Source organism: Caretta caretta, chromosome 1 (assembly GCF_965140235.1).
Source record: "Caretta caretta isolate rCarCar2 chromosome 1, rCarCar1.hap1, whole genome shotgun sequence".
Taxonomy (NCBI): domain Eukaryota; kingdom Metazoa; phylum Chordata; order Testudines; family Cheloniidae; genus Caretta; species Caretta caretta.
The window spans coordinates 256,717,442-256,733,349 of record NC_134206.1 but is presented as its reverse complement, the minus strand read 5'-3'; the positions used below and the strand labels follow the sequence as shown (position 1 = coordinate 256,733,349).

Sequence of the window (15,908 nt, the reverse complement as noted above, 5' to 3'; positions counted from 1 at the left end):
TGTTACATTCAGGTTGGTTATTACTTTTTAAGTCTGGCTCAATTATTATCTATTGGATACAGTTCAGTTGTTGTGGTCTTAAGGGATTCTTGGTGGGGTTTGGTCATTGCTATGAACTATTTACAGTTTGGTCTAGTCTCTCAGGCCCCTATATACAAAGGATCTTAGGTGTCTACGTCTTTTTTATAGGTAGCACTGCAATATGCACAGCTCTTGCTTGGCTGCTGAATCCTGTAAATGCCTAAACTCACCTGGCATCTATGGCATTGCAGTAAAAGTTCCCTAGTTGCCTATCCTCCTGCTTCTGGGCATGCGTGAGACTGCCTCACTGTGGGCATCAGGATGCCTATCTTCTGCCTAATCCCCAGCGCAATCCACAGAGCCGGGGAAGTTGTTCCTGTGATTTTTCTAGGTGCCTAAAAGTGAGGCATTGCAACACCTAAATCTATGAGTAGATCCGGGCCTAATAGATTACATAATTAAATCACCTCACCGAAGACATGCCTTGGCCAGTATACCGTTTAGTTGTACCTGTCAATAGGTCACTGGGATCTGTATTCGGAACATAATTGTAAAGTCCCTATTTTGCCTCTGACCCATACTTTCCCTCCAGCTGAATCTTCACCATGATCTAACATCTTGAAAGAGATTTTTGAGTAGTACAGCTACTCCTTTTTTCCCAGGAGGAGCAAAACTAAAGAAAATGTCACCTACATACTTCTATTTAAGTTTGATACACATTGGGTCATTTGAATTAATATGAAATGCCACTAAACGTATGAATTTCTTTATATAAGAATTATGTTTTTCCTTTCTGTTGCTTTATTTCATCTATTAGTATTTGGTATAACTTTATTTTATTAGCTCATGGTTTAAAATACAGGGAAACTTTTTTCTCCCCTCAGTTTTACTCCTTTTCCAGTCCAATTTGAGTTATATGAATTAATGGCCCTGAAAGGCTACAAAACAAAAGCAACTGGGAGATATCTGCAAACATTACATTAGATGTCCAAAGTGAGGTCAACCTCAACTTCTTCTGGATAGAAGGGCCTATGGAATTTTCACTCTTACCAACACACCTTGACATATTCCCAAATTTGTGTGTCTGTTCCCAAATTTACTGCTTTTGTACTTTTTTCCCCTGGCTTTTTCTCTGCCAATGAAATGCTTTTCTTAATCTCTGTTCTCAGATTTTCTTGGCAAACTACCTGTTTTCTCTTACTGGGGAATTTAGATGACCCATGGTGTCATCTTCTCCTCTCGTGCTTGGTTAGTGAAGCAGACCTAGACATGTTACTGTTGCCACGTTGGTTTGCTAATGGGATACTCAGCAACTGGCAAGTGACTGAATTCCTTCTCCATTCTCTCCCTGCCCCAGGGCATGCTAAAGGTTAAAACACTCTCAATTCCTCTACACTGGGGACCACTATAGTTTAATTTGTTTGATGATGTTGAATTCAGATTGGGTGAGGTTAGGGCTCTGAAATTATTCCACCATCTTCTTGTACATCCACATGTTATTACTGCTAATTGTAGTCTTTATACCTCTTTCTCAAATGGGTGGCGTGATCCACATCCCCACTGAATGACTCCACTGACTTCAGTGAGTGTTGGCTCAAACCCCACATGCAGAAAGTTTGTGTCTGAAGCAGAACAAACTGTGTTGCTGACAGCTAATGTTACTATGATTGTATTTTTCTGCTGGAACATGTGCTATCATTTTATATCCTGTTCATTTTAAACACGTTCACGCTCTTTTGATTGACTGTGTTCATTGAGGAAAAACTGAATGCCCTTCCTTAGAGCAGAAAGGGAATGACAATAAAAAATGCACATTTTGTTCTCTGGGGCAGAGAATAGGGAAAGAGAAGACACTTGACCTTTTGGGTGAAACCAAAGCAAAGTAGAATGGACCATCTTAAACACGCATGGTCCTAAATATACATAGATTCCCCCAGTTCTTATTCACATTGCAGAATTTAGTAGCAACCATCACCTTCCCCAGCATCTGAAATTAAACGTTCCTCCATTGTGGATGAAAAATGTCCTTTGACAAGTGCACCCATTTACCTTTATAAATTCCACATAAGTGAGACTCCGTTATGCCTCCCAGGGGATCAAAAGAAGGTTGTGCTGATGCTAAGGGCTAAATGGACCATCTGTCTTCTTAGTGGCTTTCACAAATTCCCATCCCTCTTTGTTGATGGCGAAGTTGCCAGCCTATGGATAAATATGCAGTACCTCTTCTTACTACCAATCATTGCTAAATTTCACTGACAGGTCTCCATACTCCTAACACGGAAGTTGAATAAAGATCAGGCTGTTGCTCTCCCTCCCCCAAAGAGGGAAGTAAAGAAAGGTGAATTAACCAAAGAGTTGGTAATGTCACAGCTCCTATTGCAGTGAAAGTGTTCTGCAAGCTTTATCAAACCTTTCAACTCAGTTAACTCTGGTTAATCGCTCATCCTGTTTGGATGCATTTGATTTAGCCCAGCTCATATGAATCGTAGTGTGAATCTGAGTTGGACACATTTTTAAACAGAATTTTCTCTTTGTGTCTGGTTTCCTCCAACCCTTCCTTCTTTATGGGGGTAGGGGCATGAGGGGGTTTACAATACCCAGCCAATCAATTTCTTGAGGCCTTTCATTGTTACAGTAGCTGAGAGGCATTGGCTTGGGACGGCTAGCTCCAGGTTCTCCTAGCACTGATGACTAGGCCGTACCTAGGTTTGGCAGGATTCAATTTCAATTGATAAAGGTTGGTCGACGTTGATTTCAGTGGACACATTGCAATCAATGAAAAAAATCAATCCATTGTTGACCCACCTTGTGCCTGCAGGGATTGGGTGTTGCCAGCCCTGTGGCACATAGCGCCCTCTTTAGCCCTGCTGCCACGGATCTGCTCTCTCACTCACCAGCAGGCGGTGCTGGCCAGGACCCTGCTCTTACTTCTGTGACAGTGGGGTTGCAGAGGGCTCTCTGCATGACTGTGGGGCCACTGACACATGATCCCCGCAGGCGCAAGATGTGTGTAGAAGAGATGGCTGCGGTGCTGGTAGGGCGGAGTAGAGACCTCTGGTCAGAACTACGAGGAGGAGTGCGAGCCCCTGATAGGAGCCATTCAGAAGCCAGGTGGCTTTCCCCGCGGTTGGGGGCTCATCCAGGCTCCTGACACTCTGAAGAAATTTGCATTAAATTAACATTGATAAAAATCAGGGGGAAGGGTTGAAAATAAAAATTTGTTTTTTTTTCCCATTGAAATTTTAAAAAAAATGATTTTTTTCAAGCGTCACCGTACCTGTGTGTTTTGTGTGTGTACAGGCTCAATGGGACTGGAACACCACCATGTTTGGGGGGTTATTTTTGAACCTCTCTTCTACCTGCTTCCTGAGGGGCAAGTATTGTCGTCACACAGAGAGGCCACCAGGGTGACCCAGAAGGGTAAATCACCTTGTCAGTTCAGGTCCCCAAAGCGGACTATTATCCTTTAGAAGACTGAATTGGACTTTATAGGCCAGCTCTTCATCTGGTGTATGTAAATTAGCATAGTTCCATTGAAGTAAATAGAACCAAACCGATGCACATTCTGCTGAAAAGCTGATCCTGTGTTTTTGTGATTATTAATTAATGCATGTGGATTGTGGTAGCGCCTAGGAGCCTCAGCCATGGACCTGGACTCCATTATGCTAGGTGCTGTATGTTATGCTCTAGTAGAGTTGGGTAAAGTTTTGTAGATTTCGGTGTCCTTTGTTTATAATTGGAGCTTGGTTCAAAGGTTTCTATGTCTCCTTCTCTCCCTTTTTATACTAGGCGAAACCCTCTTCACTTCCACCTCATTGCAGATGCTATTGCCAAACAAATCCTGGCGACTCTCTTCCAGACCTGGATGGTCCCTGCTGTGCGCATAGACTTCTATGATGCAGATGAGCTCAAGGTAAAGAGAAACAAAACAAACTCAAGCCATTTTATTTTTTCTTTATTTCTACTTTATTTGTCTGGTTTTGAGGTAGCATTCTGATTGGCTGACAAGAATTCCAGCTTGTGTGTTTGAGAACTCAGTCAGAACTAATCAGAACTCTTTTTGTGTTGCCCAGAGCAGTACAGCTACCACAATGTGTGATTAGTGCCACATCTAGTCCAGGAGCCTTAAAATCTACCTGCCTTGCAGAAGATTCCTTGTCCTTCGAGGTGAATTACATTGAATAACATCACTTCCCTGTAAACGCGACACAGCTTTCTTGTACAACAGATGGAATTTTAAGCCTCTCGTACCGTAAGCACTCGGCCTCCTAGTACTCCTGCGGCATGTGTGCTTGTCTACGCTGGGACCCCCGTCTTACTTCTGTGACAGTGGGGTTGCAGCGGGCTCTCTGCATGACTGTGGGGCCACTGACACATGATCCCCGCAGGCACAAGGTGTGTGTAGAAGAGGTGGCTGCGGTGCTGGTAGGGCGGAGTAGAGACCTCTGGTCAGAACTACGAGGAGGAGGAGAAGTGCAAGCTTGTAAGGCCTTGTCTACACTGCGGGGGGAGATCGATCTAAGTTACTCAAATTCAGCTACGTGAATAACGTAACTGAAGTTGACGTACTTAGATCTACTTATCGCGGGGTCCACACTATGCGATGTCAACTGGAGACGCTCTCCCATCGACACCCCTTGCACTTCTCATTCAGGTGGAGTACAGGAGTCGACGGGAGAACGATCTGCGGTCGATTTAGCAGGTCTTCACTAGACCCGCTAAATCGACCGCTGATGCATTGATTGCTGATTATCAGTCCCCCAGTAAGTGAGGACAAGGCCTTAGGTTATGATTTTGGCATGGAGGTCACAGTGTTCATGGTAATCATGAATTTTAATAACGTTTGAGACCCCCACAGTGGCAGCTCCTTTGGGCCTGGCTCTCCGCTCCAAGTGTGTGTCCTGGTCCATGTGGTTGCAGCACCACTTAGGTTTGACACATCTGCCCCTCCTTAGATGGAGATGGAAGGGTGTACGAGCCAAACTTGATTGTTGTTGCAACCTAGCACCCAAAGTCACAACACCCAGAACAGGAAGCCAGGCTCAGCCCTGCGGAACACTGTTACGGGGTGAATGCAGAGTGGGCTTGTTCCTCCTCTCCCACCACTACCTTGGGCTCTGACCTTTTCGTCACTGGGATTTTTCCCTGTACCACTGCCATGAAATTGACTAAAAATGTGCATGACAAAAATCATAGTCATAGTCTGAGACATCCAATGCTTAATTTGTGCCAGGGCTGAACCCTGTCACCTCAAGGCTTGGCAGTCTATAGCCCCAGCACCTCCAGGCTTGTCTCATCAGTTATGAAAGTAAAAAATTTGTTTGAGCCCCAGCACCTGATTGCTTGAGCCCTGGCACCTCTTTCATTACAAATTAAGCAGTGGAGACAGCACACATTCTGTGGTGTATTGATAATTTTTCAGAAATAATTTGCTGTTTTGTCTGGACTGTCTTTCAAAAGGAATAATTAGGAGTTGAGGAAGGCTCTGTCAGTGTAAAAAAAAATAAATAAAATACTTATTTAAGTAATTATCTTTCCATAGCACTTACGAAGTTTTAATTAGATCACAGAGGTTCAACACTGAGTTTCAGGGGTGCATGTTTTTCAGCTGTGCAGGTAGATCTCGCTATTCAAAATTTAGGATTTGGAGATGGTGGCAGTAATTTGTATAGCATATCAATCTACTCATTGCTAAACTTGACCAAGACTCTATAGAAAGGGGAAAAACAAATTTTCGCAAATTGCTGTGCTAATTAAGGTAAAATAAAAGCACACCACTTGCTAGGATCTCGAGAACGAAATGTTTTGGAAAGATGGTAAAAGTGAAGGATGATCCTTGAGAAAAATACTTTGTTCATTGCTGTTTTCATTATTTTAACATATTTTCCACATGAAGCAACAGGCAGATATCAACTTGGGTAGCTAGGTACCTACCTTAGTGCTGTGAACATTCAGTGCAGAGAAGGATGTTGTGGTTTCTATATATGTATATTATATGTACCCTACAGTAGACGGTAGGGCATAAACAGAACTTGTTCAGTGTCTCAGTTTGGCAAGATTGATCTGCTAGTCCTTTCCTCATTATCCCTTGGGTCTGTTCCAAGCTAGTTAGGTCAAAGGTAACAGAGAGATCTTAGGTGGTGCAATTATTGATATGTACAAAAAGTAGACCATCCCAATACAGTCACCCATACTTAAAATGTATTGTATTACACAAGCAGTTTCACTGATCTCAGGGAGCCTAGTCACAGAGTATGAAATAATACTCAACATGGGTGAATGTGACAGCACAGAACCAGACCCTGTGACTGCAAAGAGTCATTGATATCAGTGGAGTTTTAAGGGGTGGGTACAACACATGACACACATAATGCTGAATCTCATCTGGATCCTCCTGCAAATTTCAGCCAAGTTTGCAGTAGGATGTACCAACATGTTTCTGAGGAAGAGCAGGTTGAAACTTAGAATATTCTATGGAACAGAAATTCCAAAACGTTTTTGTTTCAGAAACATCAAAACATTTCAGTTTGATTTTTTCCTAAATGAAATGGAGCAGCCAGCTGCTTCCCAACTCTAGAAGACTCCTCGGGCTGCCCCTCAGAGTTGGGGGGTTCCCCTGCAGAAAGCAGGGAGCCTGAAAGCCCTGAGAGTCTTGGCTATAGGACAGGGAGTAAGGAAGCCCTGAGAGCACCATCCTGAGCTTGGGCTTCCAGGCACCCTGCTGCAGAGCAAGGAGCCTAGACTGGGAGCCCCCCCAGCTAGAGCTGGACTGCCAGGCAGCCTGGCAGCTTTGCGGTTCCTTACTCTGAGGTAGTCAGCATGGCAATGCTGTCTGGAAGCTGTGTGTCCCGGCAGTGTGAGCTCCCCAGCAGCCTGCCAGGTTTCCGATGGAACCCTGCTTTGTGTTTCCACAGAAGTTTGTTGAAACCAAAACATTTCTGCAGAACATTTGGTTACAACAAATTGGCATTTTCTGGAGGGGGCAACAAAAGGCTACTCTGATGGTTCTGAGGTAATCTCGGTAGTAAATTTGGCATGACTTGTTTGGGTTTGTTTTTCACACGTACTCGTGAGAACCTTATTACCTTGGTCAGTATTAGGAAAGTGTCTGCGGGTTGTGGAATAATTTGCTACCAGTTGTACCATTATCAGAAATTACATATGCACGATATAGTATGTATTATGTTTGCTTTTGATGACCCTCTACTGTTCCATTGAAATCATTCAGTTCCTATGTAAGTCACAATTGCTGAAGTTTAGATGTTTTCAGTCTCTGCCCCCTTACAGCCAGCTTTAAGATGCTGTTAAGTACCTTTTTTTATAATTTTCCTTGTATTCACTGTGTGTTGTAGCACCATGTTAGCAGCTCAGAAATGAAAATTTTCTGTCTTTGTCCTTTCTCCATTTGGTAAACAGGGACATACACACCCATTGTTCCTAATAGAGCAGTAGTTAGGAGTTTTTGTTTACTTCATCCACAATGCTTCCACAAGCCTTTTCACAAAGTCCTGAGAATAGTCTTTGGTTCTTGACTGCTTCTGCTGAGCCAGCAGAAGGGGGTTGTTTTGCCTAGGTCCTATATAAATAGTGTCTTTTGAGATGAATTTCTCAGCATTGGAATGTTTGTTTTCAGATAGCTGTTTAGGATTCAGAGGACACTCCCTACCAGATTATATACTTTAAAAAAGTAGAATTTGGGGCTTAGAATATTTGGCAGGTTCTAAAATGTATATTATTTTCCTTAGAGTTACAGCAAGTAGTGTCCCAGAGGAAGGGAGTGAAAATAAGGCTGTTGACTAGATGACATCTCTGTCAAGGTTTTTGGGAAGCTTGCAGGCCTACGCTGCAAGAAGAAGGGGAAAAAAAGAAGGCAAAAACCACTGATTATCCAGATTTTCTACTCCCAACAATCCCACAAATCTGGTTTCATCCTGCTACTGTGAATACTTCAAATGCTCCTTTTTAAATCTTGAGCGCAGCGATTTGACTTCGTAATGTGGCACAGCTGTGTATATGGTTTCTATTATACATCTATTCCTCCTTCCCCTGAGCCTTTTCCTTTTAAGGGATGATAAAGAAAAAGCAAACAAAATAGAGATCTCAGACCCATGAAAATAGAATCTGTGTCAGAGAAACTCTGTGGAAATGGATGCCCACCACTAGCCTTATATTATTTAATATATGGATTTACTTCTGTCCTATGCTAATCTGGAGTTGTTTGTTACAAATTTTTAACATTAGACACCCTAAATCAGGAAATTCAGGTTATGAAAAATGTTTATGGTTAATACAATCCTACCATGTTAAACTCCCTGTACTGTTTTCGTTCCTTTGTCTTTCATTGCTACAGAGTGGGTTTAAGTAAACTAGTTTTTGAAGGCCATGTCTCTTCCCAACAAACTAGTTGGGAGGGAATCTGTGTCCACTAAAAAATGGATGGTAATTCAAAATCTGGAGCACAACAGAGCCTTTGTTATGCTCCCAGAAGTTCTATTCATACATACTCGGTAGCCAAAGTGCTACTTCCTCTGTCGTCCCAATTTCTCTGTTGTACAAACCAGTCCATGCAAAATAATAAATTAAAAATACAAATATTTTCAATCATTATTTAGACCCTGAATTTTCGTAAAAACTAAGATAAAAGCATATTGAATGTGGGTCTTGAGATTTCTTCTGTTCAAAACAAGACTTGCAATGAAACAAAGGAGAATCCAGCAAGGCAGACCAGAAATGACAGGAATGTCAGTTGTATGGATGGCTTTTGCTGCTCCTGGAGAAGACTTCCAGAAATATCCATGTGCCTACAGTCTTGTTGCTAGAAGTGGGTGAGTAGACTATGAGCAGCCTTCCCTGTAATCTTGTCTCTGGAAGGGGAGCAGGCCATCAGAAAAGCAAGACGAACTGCTACAGCAGAGCTTTGTGTCATGGAACCTTGCTTTTTTTTAAATGTTGTGAGTCAATTTGAGACTTTGAGTACAGCATTTCCCCGCAGAGTTCTGCCAGTATACCCCAGTGCTGACCTGCAACAACCCCTAATACTCCTGCCTGGGCTATATCCTGAGCAAAGACTGCTAACTGTGCTGTGTTGTGATAATAGAATTTTTAGGCTGTTCACAGGCGTAAATTCAGAGACTCCCAAACCAATTGTTACCAGTCCCAAGTCAGAAATTGAACCAGAGTTTCAAAAGTAAAGGCTTGTGCCCTGCCCACTATACCAATTAATACTACCTACTGGCGCTGGGATTGACCTGCTTGGGATCTTTGGAGAGCTTTTATTCATTTTTGTACCTTATCACAGTAGAAATTGTGAGCACCCTTTGGGGCTCCTTCTGTTATGGAACCAAAGGGAAATCAGTGCCCTCATTGCACCTTCACTGGTAAGCTACTCTTGCCATTCTCTTTTTTCATGCATAGACTGAGTAAATAATGAGCCAAGCCTCCCCATCACCACCATACATGCACTACACACACGTGCGCACCATACTTTTTTCTGAAAGTTCAACAGCAATAGACTCCTCTTTGGTATTCCATACTTCAGTTTTGCCATTATGGTACCAAGACACTCAGCATCTCAAGCCAAGAACTTTACCAGGGGATGAGAAAAGACATATGACTGTACCTGAGATTTTTCCAGAAAAAATAATCCAGTTTTATGAAAATGATCCAAACTCACACGCTGTGAAAGAGAAAGTGCTAAGAAATGACTGCTGCATACGTGGTGCTTTCCAGTACTGGAGCTGCATTCTACCGGAGCTTATTGCTTTTGCCTCAGGGGCCTGCTGTATTGAACACTTTTTTTTTTCTTCTCTCAAATGTAACTATTCTAGTAGATCCCTGTTCTTGGATTTATTCTCCTAGTGCATGACTCAGAGGGAACGCCTATAATATAGTTTGAAATGTGAAGCTGTTTGTCTCTTCAATGAATGGTGTGTACCTCCTATAACTCCTGATAAGAGATAAAGGTCAGCCCTTTTTCAGCCATCGGTTCTTTTCTTGCCACTAATGGGTGAGGAGCTGGAAAGAGAAATATTAGCCATGTTTTCTGGATCTTGTAGACTGTTACATGTGTCTAAGGGATACCTCCCTGTCACATTAGTGATAGTGGGATGGCATTTCACAGTTCAAGGTATTTCTTTTGGGGACTGGTATTAGTCTCCATGTTTTTACAAAATGTTTAGTGGATTTACAAAGAACTGGAGTGCATATATTGCCATGTCCAACTGATAGGCTGAGCTAAGATGGCAGACTGGAAGGAATCTAAGTAAAAGCCTAAACCACTACCAGGGTCCTGAAGTTGTTAGAAAGCATCATAAAGTGCTTGGTCCTAGCTTGTTTCTGACAAACAACTGCAATATATAGAAGCACTGCAGACATGGATATTTCCCTTTCCCTTCAAGAGTCCAAGGGTATGTCTACACTACGGAATAAGGTCGAATTTATAGAAGTCGTTTTTTTAGAAATCGGTTTTATTTATTAAAAAATGTCCCCACAGAAAATGCTCTAAGTGCATTAAGTGCATTAACTCGGCGGAGCGCTTCCATAGTACCGAGGCTAGAGTCGACTTCCGGAGCGTTGCACTGTGGGTAGCTATCCCACAGTTCCCGCAGTCTCCGCTGCCCATTGGAATTCTGGGTTGAGATCCCAGTGCCTGATGGGGCTAAAACATTGTCACGGGTGGTTCTGGGTACATATCGTCAGGCCCCCTTTCCCTCCCTCCCTCCGTGAAAGCAAGGGCAGACAATCATTTCGCGCCTTTTTTCCTGAGTTACCTGTGCAGACGCCATACCACGGCAAGCATGGAGCCCGCTCAGGTAACCGTCACCCTATGTCTCCTGGGTGCTGGCAGACGCTGTACGGCATTGCTACACAGTAGCAGCAACCCCTTGCCTTGTGGCAGCAGACGGTACAGTACGACTGGTAGCCGTCATCGTCATGTCCGAGGTGCTCCTGGCCACGTCGGCTGGGAGTGCCTGGGCAGACATGGGCTCAGGGACTAAATTTGGAGTGACTTGACCAGGTCATTCTCTTTAGTCCTGCAGTCAGTCCTATTGAACCCTCTTATGGTGAGCGGGCAGGCGATACGGACTGCTAGCAGTCGTACTGTACCATCTTCTGCCAAGCAGCCATGAGATGTGGATGGCATGCAGTCCTTCTGCACCGTCTGCTGTCAGCCAAAGATGTAAAAGATAGATGGAGTGGATCAAAACAAGAAATAGACCAGATTTGTTTTGTACTCATTTGCTTCCCCCCCTCCCCTGTCTAGGGGACTCATTCTTCTAGGTCACGCTGCAGTCACTCACAGAGAAGGTGCAGCGAGGTAAATCTAGCCATGTATCAATCAGAGGCCAGGCTAACCTTCTTGTTCCAATAAGGACAATAACTTAGGTGCACCATTTCTTATTGGAACCCTCCGTGAAGTCCTGCCTGAAATACTCCTTGATGTACAGACACCCCCTTTGTTGATTTTAGCTCCCTGAAGCCAACCCTGTAAGCCGTGTCCTCAGTCGCCCCTCCCGGCGTCAGAGCAACGGCAAACAATCGGGCATCTGAGAGTGCTGTCCAGAGCAGTCACAATGGAGCTCTCTGATGGGGCTAAAACATTGTCGCGGGTGTTTCTGGGTACGTATCGTCAGGCCCCCGTTCCCTCCCTCCCTCCGTGAAAGCAAGGGCAGACAATCATTTCACGCCTTTTTTCCTGAGTTACCTGTGCAGACGCCATACCACGGCAAGCATGGAGCCCGCTCAGGTAACCGTCACCCTATGTCTCCTGGGTGCTGGCAGACGCGGTACGGCTTTGCTGCACAGTAGCAGCAACCCATTGCCTTCTGGCAGCAGACGGTGCAATACGACTGGTAGTCGTCCTCGTCGTGTCTGAGGTGCTCCTGGCCACGTCGGCAGGGAGCGCCTGGGCAGACATGGGCGCAGGGACTAAATTTGGAGTGACTTGACCAGGTCATTCTCTTTAGTCCTGCAGTCAGTCCTATTGAACCGTCTTATGGTGAGCGGGCAGGCGATACGGACTGCTAGCAGTCGTACTGTACCATCTTCTGCCAGGCAGGCAAGAGATGAGGATTGCTAGTAGTCGTATTGTACCATCTTCTGCCAGGCAGGCAAGAGATGAGGATGGCTAGCAGTCGTACTGTACCATCTTCTGCCGAGCAGCCATGAGATGTGGATGGCATGCAGTCCTTCTGCACCGTCTGCTGCCAGCCAAAGATGTAAAAGATAGATGGAGTGGGTCAAAAGAAGAAATAGACCAGATTTGTTTTGTACTCATTTGCCTCCTCCCCTGTCTAGGGGACTCATTCCTCTAGGTCACACTGCAGTCACTCACAGAGAAGGTGCAGCGAGGTAAATCTAGCCATGTATCAATCAGAGGCCAGGCTAACCTCCTTGTTCCAATAAGAACGATAACTTAGGTGCACCATTTCTTATTGGAACCCTCCGTGAAGTCCTGCCTGAAATACTCCTTGATGTACAGACACCCCCTTTGTTGATTTTAGCTCCCTGAAGCCAACCCTGTAAGCCGTGTCGTCAGTCGCCCCTCCCTCCATCAGAGCAACGGCAGACAATCGTTCCGCGCCTTTTTTCTGTGCGGACGCCATACCAAGGCAAGCATGGAGGCCGCTCAGCTCACTTTGGCAATTAGGAGCACATTAAACACCACACGCATTATCCAGCAGTATATGCAGCACCAGAACCTGGCAAAGCGATACCGGGCGAGGAGGCGACGTCAGCGCGGTCACGTGAGTGATCAGGACATGGACACAGATTTCTCTGAAAGCATGGGCCCTGCCAATGCATGCATCATGGTGCTAATGGGGCAGGTTCATGCTGTGGAACGCCGATTCTGGGCTCGGGAAACAAGCACAGACTGGTGGGACCGCAAAGTGTTGCAGGTCTGGGACGATTCCCAGTGGCTGCGAAACTTTCGCATGCGTAAGGGCACTTTCATGGAACTTTGTGACTTACTTTCCCCTGCCCTGAGGCGCATGAATACCAAGATGAGAGCAGCCCTCACAGTTGAGAAGCGAGTGGCGATAGCCCTGTGGAAGCTTGCAATGCCAGACAGCTACCGGTCAGTTGGGAATCAATTTGGAGTGGGCAAATCTACTGTGGGGGCTGCTGTGATGCAAGTAGCCCACGCAATCAAAGATCTGCTGATATCAAGGGTAGTGACCCTGGGAAATGTGCAGGTCATAGTGGATGGCTTTGCTGCAATGGGATTCCCTAACTGTGGTGGGGCTATAGACGGAACCCATATCCCTATCTTGGCACCGGAGCACCAAGCCGCCGAGTACATAAACCGCAAGGGGTACTTTTCGATAGTGCTGCAAGCTCTGGTGGATCACAAGGGACGTTTCACCAACATCAACGTGGGATGGCCGGGAAAGGTGCATGATGCTCGCATCTTCAGGAACTCTGGTCTGTTTCAAAAGCTGCAGACTTTATTCCCAGGGACTTTATTCCCAGACCAGAAAATAACTGTTGGGCATGTTGAAATGCCTATATGTATCCTTGGGGACCCAGCCTACCCCTTAATGCCATGGCTCATGAAGCCGTACACAGGCAGCCTGGACAGTAGTCAGGAACTGTTCAACTACAGGCTGAGCAAGTGCAGAATGGTGGTAGAATGTGCATTTGGACGTTTAAAGGCGCGCTGGCGCAGTTTACTGACTCGCTTAGACCTCAGCAAAACCAATATTCCCACTGTTATTACTGCTTGCTGTGTGCTCCACAATATCTGTGAGAGTAAGGGGGAGACGTTTATGGCGGGGTGGGAGGTTGAGGCAAATCGCCTGGCTGCTGGTTACGCGCAGCCAGACACCAGGGCGGTTAGAAGAGCACAGGAGGGCGCGGTACGCATCAGAGAAGCTTTGAAAACCAGTTTCATGACTGGCCAGGCTACGGCGTGAAAGTTCTGTTTGTTTCTCCTTGATGAAACCCCCCGCCCCTTGGTTCACTCTACTTCCCTGTAAGCTAACCGCCCGCCCCTCCTCCCTTCAATCACCGCTTGCAGAGGCAATAAAGTCATTTTTGCTTCACATTCATGCATTCTTTATTCAATAATCACACAAGTAGGGGGATGACTACCAAGGTAGCCCAGGAGGGGTGGTGGAGGAGGGAAAGAAAATGCCACACAGCACTTTAAAAGTTTACAACTTTAAAATTTATTGAATGACCGCCTTCTTTTTTTTGGGCAATCCTCTGTGGTGGAGTGGCTGGTTGGCCGGAGGCCCCTCCACCGCATTCTTGGGCGTCTGGGTGTGGAGGCTATGGAACTTGGGGAGGAGGGCGGTTGGTTACAGAGGGACAGCAGTGGCAGTCTGTGCTCCAGCTGCCTTTGCTGCAGCTCAACCATACACTGGAGCATACTGGTTTGGTCCTGCAGCAGCCTCAGCATTGAATCCTGCCTCCTCTCATCACGCTGCCGCCACATTTGAGCTTCAGCCCTGTCTTCAGCCCGCCACTTACTCTCTTCAGCCCGCCACTTACTCTCTTCAGCCCGCCACCTCTCCTCCCGGTCATTTTGTGCTTTCCTGCACTCTGACGTTATTTGCCTCCACGCATTCGTCTGTGCTCTGTCAGTGTGGGAGGACAGCATGAGCTCGGAGAACATTTCATCGCGAGTGCGTTTTTTTTTCTTTCTAAGCTTCACTAGCCTCTGGGAAGGAGAAGATCCTGTGATCATTGAAACACATGCAGCTGGTGGAGAAAAAAAAAGGGACAGCGGTATTTAAAAAGACACATTTTATAAAACAGTGGCTACACTCTTTCAGGGTAAACCTTGCTGTTAACATTACATACATAGCACATGTGCTTTCGTTACAAGGTCACATTTTGCCTCCTCCCACCGCGTGACTACCCCCTCAACCTTCCCCCCTCCCTGTGGCTAACAGCGGGGAACATTTCTGTTTAGCCACAGGCAAACAGCCCAGCAGGAATGGGCTCCTCTGAGTGTCCCCTGAAGAAAAGCACTCTATTTCAACCAGGTGACCATGAATTATATCTCTCTCTCCTGAAGATAACACAGAGAGATAAAGAACGGATGTTGTTTGAATGCCAGCAAACATACACTGCAATGCTTTGTTCTGCAATGATTCCCGAGTACGTGTTACTGGCCTGGAGTGGTAAAGTGTCCTACCATGAAGGACGCAATAAGGCTGCCCTCCCCAGAAACCTTTTGCAAAGGCTTTAGGACTACATCTAGGAGAACCGCAAATGCCAGGGCAAAGTAATCCTTTCACATGCTTGCTTTTAAACCATGTATAGTATTTTAAAAGGTACACTCACCAGAGGTCCCTTCTCCGCCTGCTGGGTCCAGGAGGCAGCCTTGGGTGGGTTCGGGGGGTACTGGCTCCAGGTCTAGGGTGAGAAACAGTTCCTGGCTGTCGGGAAAACCGGTTTCTCCACTTGCTTGCTGTGAGCTATCTACAACCTCCTCCTCATCATCATCTTCTTCGTCCCCCAAACCTGCTTCCGTATTGCCTCCATCTCCATTGAAGGAGTCAAACAACACGGCTGGGCTAGTGGTGGCTGAACCCCCTAAAATGGCATGCAGCTCATCATAGAAGCGGCATGTTTGGGGCTCTGACCCAGAGCGGCTGTTCGCCTCTCTGGTTTTCTGGTAGGCTTGCCTCAGCTCCTTCAGTTTCACGCGGCACTGCTTCGGGTCCCTGTTATGGCCTCTGTCCTTCATGCCCTGGGAGATTTTCACAAAGGTTTTGGCATTTCGAAAACTGGAACGGAGTTCTGATAGCACGGATTCCTCTCCCCAAACAGCGATCAGATCCCGTACCTCCCGTTCGGTCCATGCTGGAGCTCTTTTGCGATTCTGGGACTCCATCATGGTCACCTGTGCTGATGAGCTCTGCATGGTCACCTTC

At 45.8% G+C, this 15,908-nt stretch overlaps 1 protein-coding gene across 6 annotated transcripts in view; it reads left to right on the top strand.

The window, feature by feature from the left end:
* LARGE1 (LARGE xylosyl- and glucuronyltransferase 1) overlaps positions 1-15,908 on the top strand; it is a 374,291-nt gene that overhangs the window by 184,587 nt on the left and 173,796 nt on the right. For all 6 annotated transcript variants that reach the window (XM_075123486.1, XM_075123481.1, XM_048832612.2 and 3 more), the window contains exon 5: positions 3,811-3,934. In XM_075123486.1, coding sequence (XP_074979587.1) covers positions 3,811-3,934 — 124 coding nt within the window. The remainder of the gene's footprint in view (positions 1-3,810; positions 3,935-15,908) is intronic.